Source organism: Heterodontus francisci, chromosome 5 (genome assembly GCF_036365525.1).
Source record: "Heterodontus francisci isolate sHetFra1 chromosome 5, sHetFra1.hap1, whole genome shotgun sequence".
NCBI classification, from domain to species: domain Eukaryota; kingdom Metazoa; phylum Chordata; class Chondrichthyes; order Heterodontiformes; family Heterodontidae; genus Heterodontus; species Heterodontus francisci.
Window position 1 is genome coordinate 88,854,543 of NC_090375.1, and position 18,261 is coordinate 88,872,803.

Here is an 18,261-nt window from a genome sequence, read left to right on the forward strand (position 1 = left end):
AGAATGAGAGGTGATCTTATTGAAACATATAAGATCCTGAGATGATTTGACAGGGTGGATGCTGAAAGGATGTTTCCCCTTGTGGGAGAGACTAGAACTAGGGGACACAGTTTAAAAATAAGGGGTCGCTCATTTAAGATGGAGACAAGGAAAACATTTTTCTCCCAAAGGGTTGTGAGTCTTTGGAACTCTCTACCCCAGAGAGCGATGGAGGCAGCGTGTTGAATATTTTTACAGCAGAGGTAGATAAATTCTTGACTAACAAGGGAGTCAAAGGGTATCGGGTGTAGGCGGGAAAGTGAAGTTGAAGCCTCAATCATATCAGCCGTGATCTTATTAAACGGCAAAGCAGGCTCAAAGGGGCCGAATAGCCTACTCTCGCTGCTAATTCGTATGTTCGTATGCTCCACTGGCTCAGTCAAGGCCTGGCATATCTGAGCCAGCCTGTATGTCCATTAAGGTGTAGCATATGTGGCCCTTATCAGTAGGGTCCAGGCCAGGGAAACAAGGCTACTGGGATTCAGCCCTTATCTCTTTAGAACCTATTCTAATTTCCAAGCTGCTAATCCATTACCACGCAAAGTGTCTTGGAGGATAATTTTTGAATTCTGCAACACCACCTGCCTGAAGCTGCAGAACCATTTTTGGGCTTGTGCTCCACCAACATGTACCTGTAAATTGCAAACAAGGTCCTACTATTGGCAATGCAATCTGATTTGTTTACTTAAGAAGTCTCGAACTGGAAGCCAGCTAGCGGGCAGTGTGCTTGCCTATTTACAAGCTGGCCTGACAATTGCATCTAGCATGCCTTGAATGTTAACACCCACCACATCTCCTTCAATTTTCAATTCCAGATGCTGATTCTTCAGGTGTGAAATGGGCAGCCAGCTGTTGAAAATCACCCCCTGAGTCTTTTATTGCTGTTATTCGGGAATATTTGCAGTCAAGAGTTATTCCTTAAGCGCAGATAGAATTAGAAAACAGTTGCTTCCTCTGTTTATATGTTATATCATATGTGATATATTGTGGGATGCCTGAAAACTCTGATTCTATACCCACAGAACTTGTTTCCTATAGAAACATTTCAACATATAAGGCATATTCTAGATTTTAAAAAAGATCAGTCTCTTCTGGACTCTTTTGATGACTCAGTGAGTAACAACATTATAGACTATGGTACTGAACCACACAGTCCTTGAAGGCCCCAGATTTGATCCCTGTTCTGTACTGAGTTACTTCATCCCAGCTGGAGCGGGAATGATACAGTTTGCCGTTTTTCTTTAAAATTTCTTTTTAATTTATATTTTTGTTTTGTGAGACTCTCTTTTTCTGTAATGTTATTCCCTTCTTCTTCTAGCCTGATACTGTGTAACTGAGAGGATAGTTAGTCAGCCCACTCCCAGGCTGCTGCCCCCTGTAGGCAGGCACTTGGAGTATCAGAGACTACTCACATATGATTACCCCCTCCAAATTCCCCGATATCCTACTGGAACATGCTTTGGACACTGCTTGGGCCTTTGCTGTGCATTGATGCTCAGGCTGTGAACTGAGGGTAGTGGAATTCAAGCCATGTCCATTCCTGCTTCTGGCACTGAGCATTACTGTGCTAAAGGTAAATACTACATGCTGCCACAAGTCTAAGTAATGTAATTAGTACTAAACGAGGTAGAACATTAAACACTTACTCTCCATTGTGATGGAAGCTGTCGTATCTAACAAAGAGTGAACTGTAGATAGTTTCAGTCAGCAGTGAGTAAACTGCAATCATTATCAGCAGCACGGCAAGTTTCAAGATGGAATTCAGACGGAGAAACACTGCACAAGTCACCATCGCTAGCACCCCAGTAAACACAAAATACTGAACAGATAACAGACAAGGGTTAGGTAACAGCTTCAACAGCATAGTGGGCAGAGATTCAGATTTTCTGTGAATTTATTACAGGAGTTTTACCAACTTATGTTCGTATGTAACTCAGTTACTCTGCTAACTACCATCTTTTCCACTCCTCTCTTTTAGGTCTTCCAATACAATACAGAATTCCCTGCATAGGAGAGATGACATGCCACCTTGCCCTCTGCCATGGCCATGCATCTGACCTCTATGAGCTGCATAAATTATATTGGGGGATGCCTCAGTACAATTTGCCCTCATTCCTGTAGATGAGTACTCAAACTCATTTCTGCACTTGCTCCCTAACTATATCACTAAGTTAATGGAGTGGCTGTATGGAGAATCACGGCATCAGTATGTGTTTTCCATGACTCAGAAGGTTAGTACACTAATGCATTATGCAGCAGACTGCCAGCCATGTAGTGCAAATTGTAAATAATCCAAATTGTGCATCCTATTTAATTTCAGTAAAATAATTTAATAGCAATCTCAAAACTAGCATGTAAAGTCTTGTTTGAAGCCTCATATAATGAAAATAAAATCAGTGAGTCTGGAACAGCATGTTTTGCAGTTGAGATACCTCTACCTCAGGCACACCGAGCAGAGAACCTAAAAATAGTTTGCATTCGTTTACAGGATATGTTGAGTTTTCCTTACTAAATCTGAAGATCTTTTTCCTTCCCTCAAAGTTTTAAAAACAATTAAAATATTTGAGGGAGGCACAACAGAAACATATTACACTAGAAGAAAGGCCTTGCATTTCTAGAGGGAAAAGAAATACTTGCACTTATACAGCACCTTTCATAACCTCAGGATGTCCCTAAATACTTTACAGACAACAATGTACTTTTGAAGTGCATTCACTCTTGTAATATAGCAAATTATTACACTCCCAGGATTCTCAAAAGCATTTTACACCTTTTCTGAGATGTTTTTGGGTCTTTCTGTTCTCTCTCTTCCCCTCCCTGATACCAGGCTATGCCATTTTTTCATCCCTCTTAGTTACTTTGATTTTCCTCTCCCCCACCTCAACCCATCACTACTCCACTGTCTTCCTACTCTACCACCACTGTCCAAGGCCCTTGAATAAGCCTACAACCTACCTCTGTACCTCTCTCAATATTCTCTGAAGGGCCCATTCAAACACCTGTTGTTGCTCCCGTATGAGTAATAACCCCAACTGCTCCTATTCTCTTCTCTTGCCAAATATTCTCAGTGGAGTTAAACTCACAACCTCCTTTCCATTCCACTCACCCCATCCACTACCTCCCCTTGAACTCTGCTGGTGGATCAACAATCACTGCACCTTTCTACATTTCCCTTCAGAATGCCCATTCACTCGTGAACAAGGTGCTTGCCATCCAAGACCTGGATTGCAGTAACATCCTAACTTTGAGTCAAACATGACTGTCAACACTTTCCACCAACATTCTCCTCCAAGAAACTGTGGTGATGGTGTGAAACTTATCACCAAGTCACTCCTTGGTCTGCAAAATCCTCTGGCACATTCTCCTCCTTTGAGCATTTCATGCTGCTCTGCTCCTCACTCTTCTTTAAAATTTTCACTAACACCACAGCAAACCTCACTCCAAGTTATTCCTTGAGCTATCATCTCTCTTTTAGCTTTGCACTGAGTGCTGTTCATCCTTGATTGTTTCAATCTCTGTATCAGCAATCCTTGCCCACTCTTCTTTGAACGCAATGCCCTTGTATTCTCGCTAAACCTCTCCCTTCACATGAAGTCTCCTATGTGAAGGCTCCTTCACACATTCTGGCTTTACCATCTCCAACGGCCTCTCTACTCCCATGGCCTCCTACTCCAGTGATCTCAATGGGTTACAAGGCCATCTCCAACCCACATCCCCCCACCCCCATCTAATCCCACTTGCTTCTAACTCTATCCCTAGAAAAAGCTGTCTCCTAAGTTGCTTACAACTGCTCCTTCAAAATGTTTACAGGCTAACCTTAGGTTTTCTATTCAACACCACACCTTTGCCGCTGCTGATTTTTTTCAACCTCTCTCTCACCTTTGCTTTTGATGCTTTTGTTCCTAGCAAAACTTCAGTACATAATCTAGGCCAATACTTCAATGCAATACTGATGGAATTTTGTAATTTTATAGGTGCTGTATTTTTGGATGAATTGTCAAACTAAGGCTCCATGGCCGGAATTTTACGGCACCCCAGTGGGTTGGATGGTGGCGTGGGGGCGACGTAAAATTGAGTGGCAGGCTCTGGGAGGCCTACCCGCCCCGTTTCCGCCTCAGGACATGTTTACAGCGTCGGGCGGGGGGTGGAAAATGGCCCACCTGCCCGAGGCCAATCAAGACCCTAAGTGGCATTTTACCTGTGGCAAGTAGGTGTGCTGGGGACGTGAAAGGCCGCCCAGCGATAGCTGCAAGCCTTTCCGTGCCTCGGTGGGGGGCATGGCAGTCGGGCACAGGGTGCCTGATTGAGGGCCACCTCCGCATCCCAACCCATCCCCGGGACCCACACCCCTCCCCCCAAACAACCACGCCAGCCTCACCAGGGAAGGACCGAACCCCCTGGTGAGGCATGCCCCTACTTACCTTCCCTCCTCGATCCACGGCATCGGCTGGGCTGCAGTGCCAGCAGTGGCCACCGCTCCCAGTGGCGCTGCTGAGACTAAGAGCTACCGGCCCGCTGATTGGCCGGCAGCCCGCTGATTGGCCGGCAGCTCACTGAGGCGGGACCTCCTCCCTCAAGTGGGTGGAAGTCCCGCCTCGGGACAATTAAAGCCTGGGGATCCGTAAAATATGGGACGGATCCTCAGGCTAGGCGGAAGCGGGTTCACCACCGACTTTCACGTCGGAGTCCGGCTCCCATCCATCCACCATAAAATTCTGGCCCTATGTCTGTTCAAGTGGGCATAAAAGATCCCATGGCACGATTCAAAGAACCTGAAAGTTCCCAAACTATTATCTGGCCAATATTTATCCCTCAAGCAATACCATTAAAACAGATTATCTGGTCATCTATCCCTTTGCTGTTTGTGGACCTTGCTTTGCATAAATTAGCTGCTGCATAATAACATTGACTATACTTCAAAAGTAATTCATTACCTGTGAAATGCTTTGGGCTATCCCAAGAAAAAAGCACCAGATAAAATTCAAGTTATTTCTATCTTAAATCTTTTACTCTATCCTGTTCTGACCATTTCCTCTGATAAGCCCCACCAATACCCCACATCCATTGTCCCTAAAGTTCAAGCAGTGCAAGTGTCAGTAAATCTGGCACAAAACAGGCTAAATCTAGCTGGACAACATCAAGAACTACTAGGCTTCATTCTCCCCTGCCAAAAAACACCTTACTCTACCCTCTACTCTTACACTATCCTGTAGAGCAAAGATAACCTCTGGGTTTTTTATCGCCATTGTCAGATGTGTCTGTAACGTTCTCCAGCACCCAACTTTCTGTTCCTCTGATGACACCTCTTTTACATCCCCTCCTCCCCCTCATCCCATATCTTCAGATATTTAGGGGGAATTTTAACATGAGTAAATAGTTCAGATAAGGTGTGAGTTGGGTATTAAATAGCCAAAAATGGAAGCATGTCCAGTAGGCTGGCTCTAACCCATCAACTTATGGAAGCGGAACAAGGGCTGGGTAGCAAACCCACTCCCAGGAGGTGCATAGGCATTTTAAATATGCTATTGAGGCTGGAGGCCTCAGATTCAACCAGCTTTGCAGGTTTAATGGTGGCCGGCTGGGTTTCCCATTGTCTCAGGAAACCCGGCAGCTGCAGAGAGATGGGGATAGCCTTGGGAGCACTCCTTTTGATCCAGTAGGAGCAGGAGTTCTCCCTTCAGGCACCCAAAGCTTCCACCTCACTGCCACAATTAGAACCCTGCCCCCCCACCATATAAACCCACTGGGATCATACCTCACCCCCAGGGTGAGGGATTGGACACCCTAATGTCTGGAGGGAATGGATCACCCTGTCCCCCAGGTTGGGTCCCATCCCTGAGTTTGGACACCCCGCCCCCACTCTCTAGGATTAGGGATCGGACTCCCCTCAGGGTCAGGAATCGGAGCTCAGAACTACCTGGTCCTGTAGTCTCTTCTCCAGTGTTCTGCACTTGTCTGGAAACCAAAGCAGTCAGTCAGGCTGATTTCTGCGGGCGGAAGCTGTCAATGATGTAAGCCACACACTGTGAAGTGAAAACTCCACAGCATGTTGCGAAACCCAGACTTTGGTGTTTCCTGCACCTACCAGGCCTCCAGTTCACCAGAGCATCAAAAAATTAAAATACCTCCTTTAGATCCACCCTTTGGATTTCCCTCCCACCTTATTTAACACCCTCCTTAAAAGCTACCTCTTAGAACAAGTTTTTGGTCATCTCCTTCTTTGGTTCAGTATCCATTTTTTTCCCCGTATGCCACAGTAGAGCTCTTTGGAATGATTTTCTGCATTAAAGGTACTATATCAATGCAACCTGTTGTTTTTGAGTTACAGGAACAGGCAGAAAAGTGTATTTAAGGCCACAATCAGATCAGCCATGATCTTATTGAATGACGGAGCAGGTTCGATGGGCTGAATGGCCTACTCCTGCTCCTATTTCTTATGATCTTATATTAGGACAGTGAACAAAAGTTTGGTCAAAGAGGTTTTAAGGAGCATCTTAAAGGAGGAGAGGTAGAGAGATTTCAAGGGTTAATGAGGGAATTCCAGAGTTTGGGGCCTAGATAGCTGAAGGAATCAGTGCCAATGGTGGAATGATGCGAATTGGGGATAAACAAGAGGCCAGAATTGGAGGAGTGCAGATATCTCAGAGGGTTGTAGGGCTGGAAGAGATTACAAAGATGGGGTGAACAGGGGTGTGCAAGGCCATGGAGGAAATGTTGTCCAGTACACCAGAAGAATGCCTTGCTTTTCTTTGGGTACTGCTGAGGGATCTTTTATTTTATCAAGCAGGCAGAGGAATCTCAATGGGGTGAATTTTATACAGCCGGTGGGGATCCCAACACCGGACCAAAAAGGTAAGGGGAACATTACTTTTGCCATTTGGGGGACCCCCGGCTGCCTTTTATGGTGCTCGAGTAATTAACAGCTCGGCGCTGGGGTCCCTGTTCCTTTAAGGACAGGGATTTCACCTCCAAGAGCTGCCGGCTAATCAGAAAGCTGGCAGCTCAGCAGTTCCAGCAGTGCCACCGGGAGAGGTGGCCATTGCTGGAACTGCAGCAGGCCCCAGACCAGGAGCAACCATGGCGCTCCGGATTGCAGGTAAGTGGGGATGGGCTCGACAGGATCAGTCAGGCAGGCCCCAGTGAGGGGTGGAGGTGGCTGGGATGTTGAGGGCAGGAGGGGTGAGTGATGACACAGCGATGACCTTTGCCACCGGGGACCCTCAGTGGCCCACAGATTACCCAACCGGTGGGCACCCCCTCACTCCTGCCCCCCCTCCTGCCCACACAGAAACCGCCTGGAGTTACTGGGTGTCCTCCGCACATGGCGGAGGGCCTCCCTGCCAGTGGTAAAATGTCAGCAGTGGCAGGATGAGGCCCTTAAGTGGCCATTAATTGGCCACTTAAGGGTCTCATTTGGCCTCTGGGTGGGAAGACTGTCCTCAATCTTTCTCGTCTGTGTCTAAATTGAATGGAGTAAGGAAGGTGATGGGCACTCCATCCCCTGCCTTCCCTCGCAATTTTATGGTCTCCCATGCGTCCCTGCCTGTCCCAATAACCCATCTGTAAATGGCATCTCTGAAATTGCAGCACTTTCTCAGTACTGCACTGAAGTAGCTGCCTAAATAATGTGCTCAAGCCTTGCAATCAGCCTTGAACCCAAAACATTTTGGGATAGAATTGATTATGGCTCATTTTTGGAAACAGGATTAATGCGGCATTCAGCATGTGCCTCAAAGGGAGGCCTGAGGCTCATCTGAAATTGGGCCTCAGACCTTGTTTGAATAATTTTCAAGAGGATCAATTTTGGACTGCTTTTCTCACATCAGAGATCGTCAGGTATATCCCACGGAAGGAGGAGAGGGCAATGGTTGGGCGGGCACATGGGGGGTGGTGGTTGCGGGTGGCGATCGCAAGCTGGAAGCAGCCATTGGGCATGATGAACATTGCTGCTCCTACAGGCTCTACATCGAATTAAAAAAACAATTACTGTTTCTGGCCACTGCTTAGCCACTGACTATTCCTGAATGGATGAAGCCTGTCGCTTGCTCTGTTCAGCACACCCAATTTAGCAGAGGGGTCTATAAAACAGGCATTAGGCTCATTTGCATATGTAAGAGGCCTAATGTTTGGTTTTAGGCAGTCGCCAGGGAGGGCTGAAAAATTAAACAACCTAATATAGGGTCAGACTTGTTTCAGGCATCCTTAGCGTACAGGAGATTGCCTCCAAAAACTGATACTTTTTGCGCCTATTGTCCACGTGCAACGAGGACTAATTTCTACCTCTCTGACTCAGAAATTAGACTGCTAACAAGTAATCTAAACTTGTACTTACATAATTCCACAAAATGCCACATTATTGCTATATGAAACCTTAGCACGGGTACGTGTGCATTTACAGGTATTTTTCTTTCCAGGAAAGGAGAGCAAGCATATTATCAAGGATGAAGCTCTCCTACTGGCTCTAACAGGTTTCACTAGAATCAGGGGAAATATTTGTATGGTGAATAGATTGATATACATATTTATAAAAATTAAGCTTTACATGGGAGTGTTACATTGGTATTGGAAGACCAACATGCTTTGTCAAGGTAAGGCACGAGTTTACTGCCATGGTTTTCTATTAATAAATTCATGCTAAATTAATACTGCTGCCGAACCTTTTGTCAACTATAGAACTTGAATGGTACTGTTGTCATTTGTGCATTTGGGACAGAATAAACTTTACCATACAAATCTGAAGCTAACGGATTAATTTCAATTACCTCAGTAGTTGCTGCAACAGTGACCTCTATACAAAACCTGCATCACAGCCATTAGCAAATAGTATTAAAAGACATTTTTACATTGGTGGCAATGTGTTTTGAGACATCCTGAGGGCGTGATAAGGTTCTATATAAATACAACTTCTTTCTTTTAGGGCTAGATTTTATAAGCTCTCTGGAGACAGGCTGGAAGGCAGGAGGCCTCGTAATATGGCAGTGGAAGGTGACGGGAGGGGAGCCCGACGTCTTCCTGCCACCATGGCATATTCCCAGCGGTAGGAGCCTCAGTGGCGAAGCTGCTCACTTGGCGGCCAATTATGCCAATTAAAAGCCCAATTATGGGCCACTTCCTGCCCCTGATATTTTACTGGTGTCAGGAGGTGCTTCATGGCCCACGGAGAAGCCTCCGTCACCCCGGCAGGAATGGCCACGCCCCTCGGCTACCCACACGTTGCTGGAAGGTGCACCACACTACCTCCCAATCTTGATTGCCGGGTCCTGCCTGTCTGGCCCCAGCACAGTATGTAAAAATATTTACCTTGTCGTCAAGGGGGCTTCCATGCTGAGGCGCCCTCTTCTTCATCCTGCAGACTCAGCAGTGGCCACCTCTATCAGTGGTGCTGCCAGGGCTGCCAAGCTGCCAGCCCTCTGATTGTGCCAGCAGCTCTGCAAAGCGGGCCGCCATTCTTAATTGGACGGTGGTCCCAGCGGCGGCCTCTTAATTGGCCACCACCAGTAAAATGCTGCCCAGGCCCTGCCGCCAGCCCGCGTGGGGTAAGGTCCCACTTTCAGTCCTGTGGCAGGACTACTTACCTTCCAATAAAATCCATCCCTTAGTGTAATATGTTTCTGTTGTGTCTCTCTACAGATTCTCATTTATTTTAGGTGTAACTTTTTTCGATCTCTGAGGGGAGAAAAAGACCTCCCAACTTTGTACTGAAAACTTAGTTTGTGTGCAATGAACAAATGCAATATTCAGAAATCATTGCATTGATTCATTATTCAGAGGTAATGGAAGTGCTCACTTAATACACTTGGATCAACTTCCTCTGTCCAGTATTTCAATGGAGGGATTAATTGATTTATTTTAAATGGGTTAATGCCTCATCAAAATACAGAAGTGAAGAATTTGATGCCAATGCTTTACATAGGGAGTAATTTCCAGGCTTAGCTAAATTTAAATAATCTATTTATAAGAAGAAAATTATTTGAAGCTTATTTCAGGGCAGAGAGATACATGTGGTAGGTTGGCTGATTTTGCTGAACTACTCAAACATTGATCTCATGGTGTGTCATATCATCTGAATCCCTCAACCAGTTCTATACCATACTGCCAGCTATCTATTATTTCATATTCTGTGTAGATTGGGAAAAATCAAAGCGCCTTCAGTTAGTGATAATTTACCCCTCCCGGAATGCAAGCAACAATGCACAAATGCAACAGATCATGTAAATGACAAAGCTGTTGAAAGCCTCATTCTGCCAACTATAATGGTCTGATTTGAATTAAGTTTGGGTAGTCTCAATCCATTTGCCAAGAATTTGAGTCTAAATCCCAAAAAAGCTATAATTTGTTATTAATAGAAAACCTTACTCAGAAAGGCCAGAAGGATGGCTAGTTTTGGAAAAATTGATAGTGGAAAACTGGGGCTCGATTGTGAGGTTAAACTTTGAGGCAGAATAAAGGGAGCTTTGCCCTGTATCTGGCTGTCATTGCAAGATGGAATAATCAGTTTAGCAGAATGGGCCAATATGTGGCAGATACAGCTAAATGCAGAAAAATATGAACCAGTACATTTTGGAAGTAAATATTAAAAGGAAGTACACCCTAAATGGTAACATTCTGATCAGAAATAAGGTGCACATACATAGCTGTTTAAAGGTGGAAATGCAAGTAGAAAGGTTGAGTAAAAAGTACAAAATAGACTCTGGGTTTTATATTTAGGGGATTTAAATATGAAAGCAAGGAAGTGATGTTGAATTTGTGCAAGATGTTGGTTAGATCACAATTTGTATATTGTGTGCAGTTCTGGGTGCCCATTATAGGAAGGATAATATTGCCATGGAAAAGGCGCAGCGAAGATTCACTGGAATGAGGTTATAGCTATGAAGAAAGGCTCAATTAGCGAGTGCTTTTTTCACTGGAGTAGGAAATGTTAATGGGGATTTAACAGGTTTTCAAAGTTATGAAAAGTTTTGAGAGGGTAGATAGAAAAAGATTGGTCAGGATTTTATTGTGATTCCCAATGTCGAGACCCAGTGCGTCTCCTGAGTCCGTGACAGCGAACAGTGGGACCACAGCAGCAATTTTACTGTCAGCAGCCAATTAGGAGGCCACCACCGGATCACCGTCCCATTAAGGATAGTGGCTTGCCTCTCTGAGCTGCTAGCCCCATCAGAGGGCTGGCAGCTTTGCAGCCTCGGCAATGCCACATTAGAGGTAGCTGCTGCTGAGGCTGCAAGGGGAAAGAGAGGGTGTCTCCATATTGAAGCACCATTGAAGGGCCTCTGTTCTGAAGTCCAGCTCAATGGGACTGCCTTTGCTTGGTTACATTCTTACCAATCTATTCATAGTCAGAGAAACTCTTCTCACTTTACACTGCTACCTCTGAGTCCTCCAAGGTTTTATCCTAGACCCACTTCTGTTCCAGATTTATACCCTGCCCCTCGGCAACATCATACAAAGACATGGGGCCAGTTTCCATATGTATGCCGATGACACCCAGCTCTCCCTCTTTTCATCTCTCTTGACCTCTCCACTGCCTCTGTGTTGTCAGACTGCTTGTCCAATATCTATTCGTGGATCAGCTGTAATTTCCTCCAGTTAAATTTAGGGAAAACCAAAGACAACATCTTCATCCCCTACCACAAACTTTGTATTCATGCCAACGGTTCCATTCCACTCCCAGCCATTGCTCAGGTTGAACCAGACTGTTTTCAACCTCAGTGTCCTATTTGATGACGAGCTGAGCTTCTAACTCAACATCCTCTCTGTCATAGCTGCACTATCACCCATCTCTTCTCCTGTCTCAGCCCATCTGATGCCAAAACCCCCAACCATGTCTGTCGCTTCAGTGTTCCCTTGATAGGCCTCCCATCCTCTGCCCTTCAGAAACTTCAATTAATCTGAAACTCTGCTGCCCATATCCTAACCTGTACCAAGTCCCACTCACCTATCACCTCTATACTCGCTGACCTCCATTGGCTCCCCCAACGCCTCAAATTTAAAATTCTTATCCTCATGTTCAAATCTTTTCATAGCCTTGAACCTCCCTATCTCTGCAACCTCCTGCAGCCTCACAACTCTAAGAAGTCTTACCCTGATATTTGTGGGATTGCATGTTCAGAGAGAGGAGGGGGAGTTGTAGATGGGAAACCTGGAAGTACAGATTTCCTGACCTTCTGCCGAAGTCTTTTAAATTTTATCTACAGTTTATCCATCTAACGGCCAGTCTGATTGAGAGGCTGATTGCCTGTTGGGTAGGAAAGCCTGTGGCACAAGGACATAGCACAGCAGAGAGTAGGGAGGCAGAAAGAGATCACAGTTGGGAAGTCTTGTGGTGATCGAAGGGGTATCATGCTGGTAAGAGGGCTCTTATTGTGGTTGGGCTGGGAGAGATTAAGGGCGTGACATGGTGGTTGCGGGGGAGGTGGTAAGATGGTGGTCAGGGGTCAAGATGGTGTTTGGGAGGGAGAGACGGTGGTGGGGAAGCAGATGGTGATCAAGGTGGATGAGATTTTGGCCAGTGGGAGGGAAGATGGTGGTCAGGGGTCAGATGGTGATTGGAGGGCAGATTGTGGGAGAAGGGAGTCAGCAACCATAAAACTGGAAGCAGGTAAGGTTGTTAAGCTGGAAGGGAGCTAACCTGCTCCTCCTGGCTCACAAATAGTGCTATAAAGACACCTAGTTTATGGATCCAGTCCTTCTTGTTTCCTTTTACTAAAAGGGTGACAAAAATGCTTGTAAAAAAGGAGGCACGTAGCCTCCTTAAAAGCTGTCAGCAACTGACCCACCTCCTGAGAACAGATTGGTTGCCCACCCCCCAAAATGCCTCTGTTAAAATGGAAGTTGGAGGATTCAAGGCGGGTTGGGTCAGGATTGAAATGCTTTAAATTTTAACTTCTCATTCAGCCCAAACGTGCCCATGCTTGGGGGTTAAAATTACCCTCTCTGGCCTCTTGTTTATCCCCCAGTACTATCACACCATCAAAGCTGGCCATAACTTCAATCATCTATGTGCTAAGCTCTGGAATTCCCTCCCTAAACCTTTACATTGCTCCACCACCCTCCTTTAAGACACTTCTTAATATCTGCCTCTTTGACGAAGCTTTTAGTCACCCCTCCTAATATCTCCTTTGGTTCTGTTTTGATTTTTGTTTGATTACACTTCTGTGAGTACTATGTAAATGTAAGTTATTGTTATTGTTGATCTGGACGTGCTCAATGCTGACACTGGATGGCAAAGTTTGCAAAGAAGTGTTCCATCCCCTAGTACTGACATTATTCCCTTTGATGAGTGCAAAAAGTCACCCAAAGTGGGCTAGAAGGATTTGAATTCAAGTTAAACAGTCAAAATAGGAACAACCTCACAAATGCTGACCACTTTCCTTCCTCACAAGAAAGATCTTGTCAGTTCATATGACCACTGCTTGTGACTGCGGATGCAAAGCGTTCAGGTGCATGTTCTTTATCATTTATACAATATTTAGTCCGACTTATCAAAAATATATCTGGTGTATGTAGAAGGTGATCAAAATAAAGATGCACATGCTGAAAACAGAGTATTTAAATACCTCTGGATAGAAGCATATGTCTGTACACATGGCAGTGGAGTTGAATGTCTGGTTCTTTACAGTTGTCGATTTATCTGAATCACACCAAAACTGCAAAAAAAGCTCAAGTGTTAGGTGGGATATATTTAATAGTTATATTCATAAATCCCACATCTAGTAATTTTGAAATGGATTTGATCTAAATATTTAGGAAAGATATAAAGATGTCAAAACACATATTTGAAAAGCAATCTGCTAAATTACAGTTGTCTATTTTAACCTGTCAATATAGGTGTCATTGCATGATCATCTGCTATCTGTGTATATAAAAATATTAATGTCCATCAAACATCTAAATCAGTACTCTTTACACTACAATGCATCAATTTTTAGCTTTCTACATAATTATGACTAAATGAAAGAATTTGGAATACTCTATTTGACATTTCCCAAATAAACAATGGGAGGGTGAGGTTAACAATACATAAGAATGATGCCTAGGACAGAATTTCCTCATAGTGGCTCCATTTATGCAACTGTGATTTCGCTGGAAGTGAGTTTAAACCCTGTTCATGTGCATAAATGGGGTTCCTTCCTCACTTCCAATGGAATAATGTCAGTGGAGCAGGAGCCATTCTGAGGAAATTCCCAGCCTGAATTTTCCTGGTCTTAGTTATCAGGACAGGTTCAAGGAACTGGAGCTTCTTGTCATTGGAGTAGTATAGACCTTAAGGGGAAATGACAGGTCTTTAAAATGATGAAGGGAAGAAATACTGTTCCAATTGATAGGTTATTTGAGCTAGATAGGGAGGGGAGGACTAGGGATCATAAGAAGCTACAACAACACAGGCATCGACCAGACAATGTGGAGAATTGCCCAAGTCTGTTCTGCCCACAAAAATCAGGCCAAATCCAATCCAGTCATTACCACCCATCGGTTTACTCTCAATCATCAGTGAAGCGATGGGAGGTGGCATCGACAGTGCTATCAAGTGTGCACTTGCTCACCAGTGCTCAGTTTGGGTTCCGCCAGGGCCACTCAGCTCCAGACCTCATTACAGCCTTGATCCAAACATGGACAAAAGAGCTGAACTCAAGACTCAACACTCAAGAAGCTCAACACCATCCAGGACAAAACAGCCTGCTTGATTGGCACCCCGTCCACAAACATTCACTCCCTCCACCACCAACGCACAGTGGCAGCAGTGTGTACCATCTACAAGATGCACTGCAGCAATGCAGCAAGGCTACTCAGGCAGCCCCTTCCAAACCCGCGACCTCCATCACCTAAAAGGATAAGGGCAGCAGATGCATGGGAGCACCACCACCTGCAAGTTCCCCTCCAAGCCACACACCATTCTGACTTGGAACTATATCACTATTCCTTCACTGTCGCTGGGTCAAAGTCCTGGAACTCCCTTCCTAATAGCACTGTGGGTGTACCTACCCCACATGGACTGTAGCGGTTCAAGAAGGCAGCTCACCACCACCTTCTCAAGGGCAATTAGGATTGGGCAATAAATGCTGGCCTGGCCAGTGATGCCCACATCCCATGAAACAAATAAAAACCAGAGGTGAGGTGAGAGTAACTGCCCTTGACATCAAGGCAGCATTTGACTGAGTTTGGCATCAAGGAGCCATAGCAAAATTGAAGTCAACGGGAATCAGGGGGAAAACTCTCCACTGGTTGGAGTCATATCTAGCACAAAGGAAGATGATTGCGGTTGTTGGAGGTCAATCATCTCATCCCCTGGATACCGCTGCAGGAGGTCCTTAGGGTAGTGTCCTAGGCCCATCCATCTTCAGCTGCTTCATCAATAACCTTCCCTCCAACATAAGGTCAAAAATTTGGATGTTGGCTGATGATTGCACAGTATTCTGTACCATTCGCAACTCCTCAGCTACGGAAACAGTCTGTGCCTGCATGCAGCATGATCTGGACAACATTAAGGTTTGGGCTGATAAGTGGCAGGTTACACTTGTGTCACATAAGTGCCAGGCAATAACTATCTCCAACAAGAGAATATAACCATCTCCCTTTGACATTCAATGGCATAACCATCGCTGAATCCCCCACCAAGATTCTACAGGCTACAATTGAACAGAAACTTAACTGGACCAGCCATTTAAATACTGTGGCTACAACAGCAGGTCAGAAGCTGGGAATTCTGCGGCGAGTAACTCACCTCCTGACTCCCCAAAGCCTGTCCACCATCTACAAGGCACAAGTCAGGAGTGTGATGGAATACTCTCCACTTGCCTGGATGAGTGCAGCTACAATAACACTCAAGAACCTCAACACCATCCAAGACAAAGCAGCCTGCTTGATCGGCACCTCATCCACCACCTTAAACATTCACTCCCTGCACAACCTGTGCACCGTGGCAACAGTGTGTACCATCTACACGATGCATTTCAGCTACCCGTCAAGGCTCCTTCAACAGCACCTTCCAAACCCGCGACCTCTACCATCTAGAAGTACAAGGGCAGCAGACACATGGGAACACCTGTAAGTTCCCCTCCAAGTCACACACCATCCTGACTTGGAACTATATCGCCGTTCTTTCACTGTCACTGGGTCAAAATCCTGGAACTCTCTTCCTAACTGCACTGTTAGTGTACCTACACCAGATGGACTGCAGTGGTTCAAGAAGGTGGCTCACCACCATCTTGTCAAGGGCAATTAGGGATGGGCAGTAAATCCTAGACTAGCCAGGTATGTCCACATCCCAATAACAAATTTTAAAAAAATGCAATCAGAGCATTAGGTTAGATGCCAGCAAATACTTTGCCTTTGGGGTCAGAGAAGAATTCCCCAGAGCTTTCTTTTCCCCTAAATTTGTCGAGGGTTTTTATTTTCCATTTTTTATTGTGCCTCTCCCAGGAGAATGTAGATTTTGAGGATGAGTTGATGTTGCATGTGGGCTGGATGGACCAGTTTGTCTTCCCCTGTCCTTTTCCTATGTTTGCATACATTGTATTGAACCCTTGCATTTTTCCTGCCTTTAGTGGGGGAAAAGTATTGGAGAAACCCTTATATTGACGGCTCACAGGAGAAAATTTCCTGCATTAAAAGCCAATGTACACATACACATATGGATAAAAATTTGAAACAGCCTGTTGGATATCACAAGGATCTGATGCAAAGGCTGCTTTATATGACAGCAGGATGTTTCTTGCTAGAAGGCTATAGTCATTAAGCCTCTGATCCACCCAGAGTCTCAAACTGTTATTCAAGACAAATAACATTTTCACCCCAGATTTAATACCTTCAATACCTTAAATGCAAAAATAAAGCCCATCTATTAATTTTTCTAGAACGGGGAATTACAAGGTAGAAAGGTAGCAGTACACACTGTCAAAAAGGTGATACTGCTTTGCATATCACACCCTATATTATACATAAAATGGGAGTCCTACATCATTTCTACTGGAGAATTAATAAAGTTATCCAAAACAATCAGTCTACAAGGAAGTTATTCACTAGATTCAATAGGGTTGGATATAATTGGCCCCCTGGGACACGGGCTAGGAGGTGGGGGTGCCCATAGTATTGCGACAGGAGGCCGGGACGGAGGGCCTGTCGCTTTCCCATTGCACCGCAATTAAGTCAGGGGCAGGAAAAGCCAAAGATGGCCATCCTGCCCAGAGGCCAATTATTCACCACTTAAAGGCCACTTTCCGCCACCGCTGGAATTAAACAAGTGGCGGGGGGAGTGGGGGGGGCGGGGGGGAGAGGGTGGCCTCCCCAAGGGGGAGGTTGTCCAGTGAAATGAGGCAATCTCGCTGCGGGCTTGTTTGAATGGGGGGGGGGGCACCTCCTCATGGGCAATCTGTGGCCTACGGAGAGCCCCCGGCTGCTGCTCCATTAACACAACCCCTGCCCTCATCACCCACCCTCCTTTCCCATTGCCAGAGCCTGCCGTTCTGGACCCGGCGACCCCGTCTCTTGTTCCAGTCTCCAGCACTTGGCCTGCTCCTGGGACTCCTGTATTACTGGTGGTGCTTCTGACATTGGCCGGCAGCTCTTGGAGGCGGGATCCCCGTCCTTAAAGGGAATTAAGTGCCTGAGCGCTGTTGAATCGTGCCTGGGGGCTCCGAAAGGCCAAGGCAGGGTTCCCCTTGCCTTTTCAGCCTGGCGCCTAGATCCCTGCTGGCACGACTAAATCTAGCCTATATGTGCTAATTTCTTTTTCTCCCCAATAAGGTTCTGGAGGGTGCAGGATGCAATTCCAAAATACCAGCTGTACAAAGTGGAATATGCACACACTAATTTTGAAAGAATTAGATTTGAGAAACAGGAAAGCTTAGGGGAAAATTTTGCCCTGAAATTCTCAGTGGAACTAATCATAAAGGATGGTAGCTCTAACTGTGATCGTATCAAAGTTTAACATCAAATTTCATCTAATATAGTATAATAAAGCAAAGAGATGATTTCACATAAGTCAGAATAATGGTATATTTAACTATGAAACAATTGCTTTAAGTCCTATTCATTATATGTGACTAATAGCCTAATATTATTCAGGAATTTTAATGGCAAGCTATAATTTCTCTGCCTTTGTAAATATCTGCTTTAGTTTGATGAATATTAAAATATATCCAACTGGGAAATCATTGGACCTTGAAGATTGGAAACTAGATTGCAGTATGTTCAACAGGACTTCAATACTTAAAAAGACATGGA

At 45.2% G+C, this 18,261-nt stretch overlaps 1 protein-coding gene across 1 annotated transcript in view; it reads right to left on the reverse strand.

Annotated features, from left to right (window-relative positions):
- Positions 1-18,261, reverse strand: part of adcy8 (adenylate cyclase 8 (brain)) — a 131,945-nt gene that overhangs the window by 36,495 nt on the left and 77,189 nt on the right. The window contains exons 11-12 of the mRNA XM_068030851.1: positions 13,596-13,685; positions 1,686-1,858 (exon numbers count right to left, since the gene is read on the reverse strand). Of these exons, the coding sequence (XP_067886952.1) occupies positions 1,686-1,858; positions 13,596-13,685 (263 nt within the window). The remainder of the gene's footprint in view (positions 1-1,685; positions 1,859-13,595; positions 13,686-18,261) is intronic.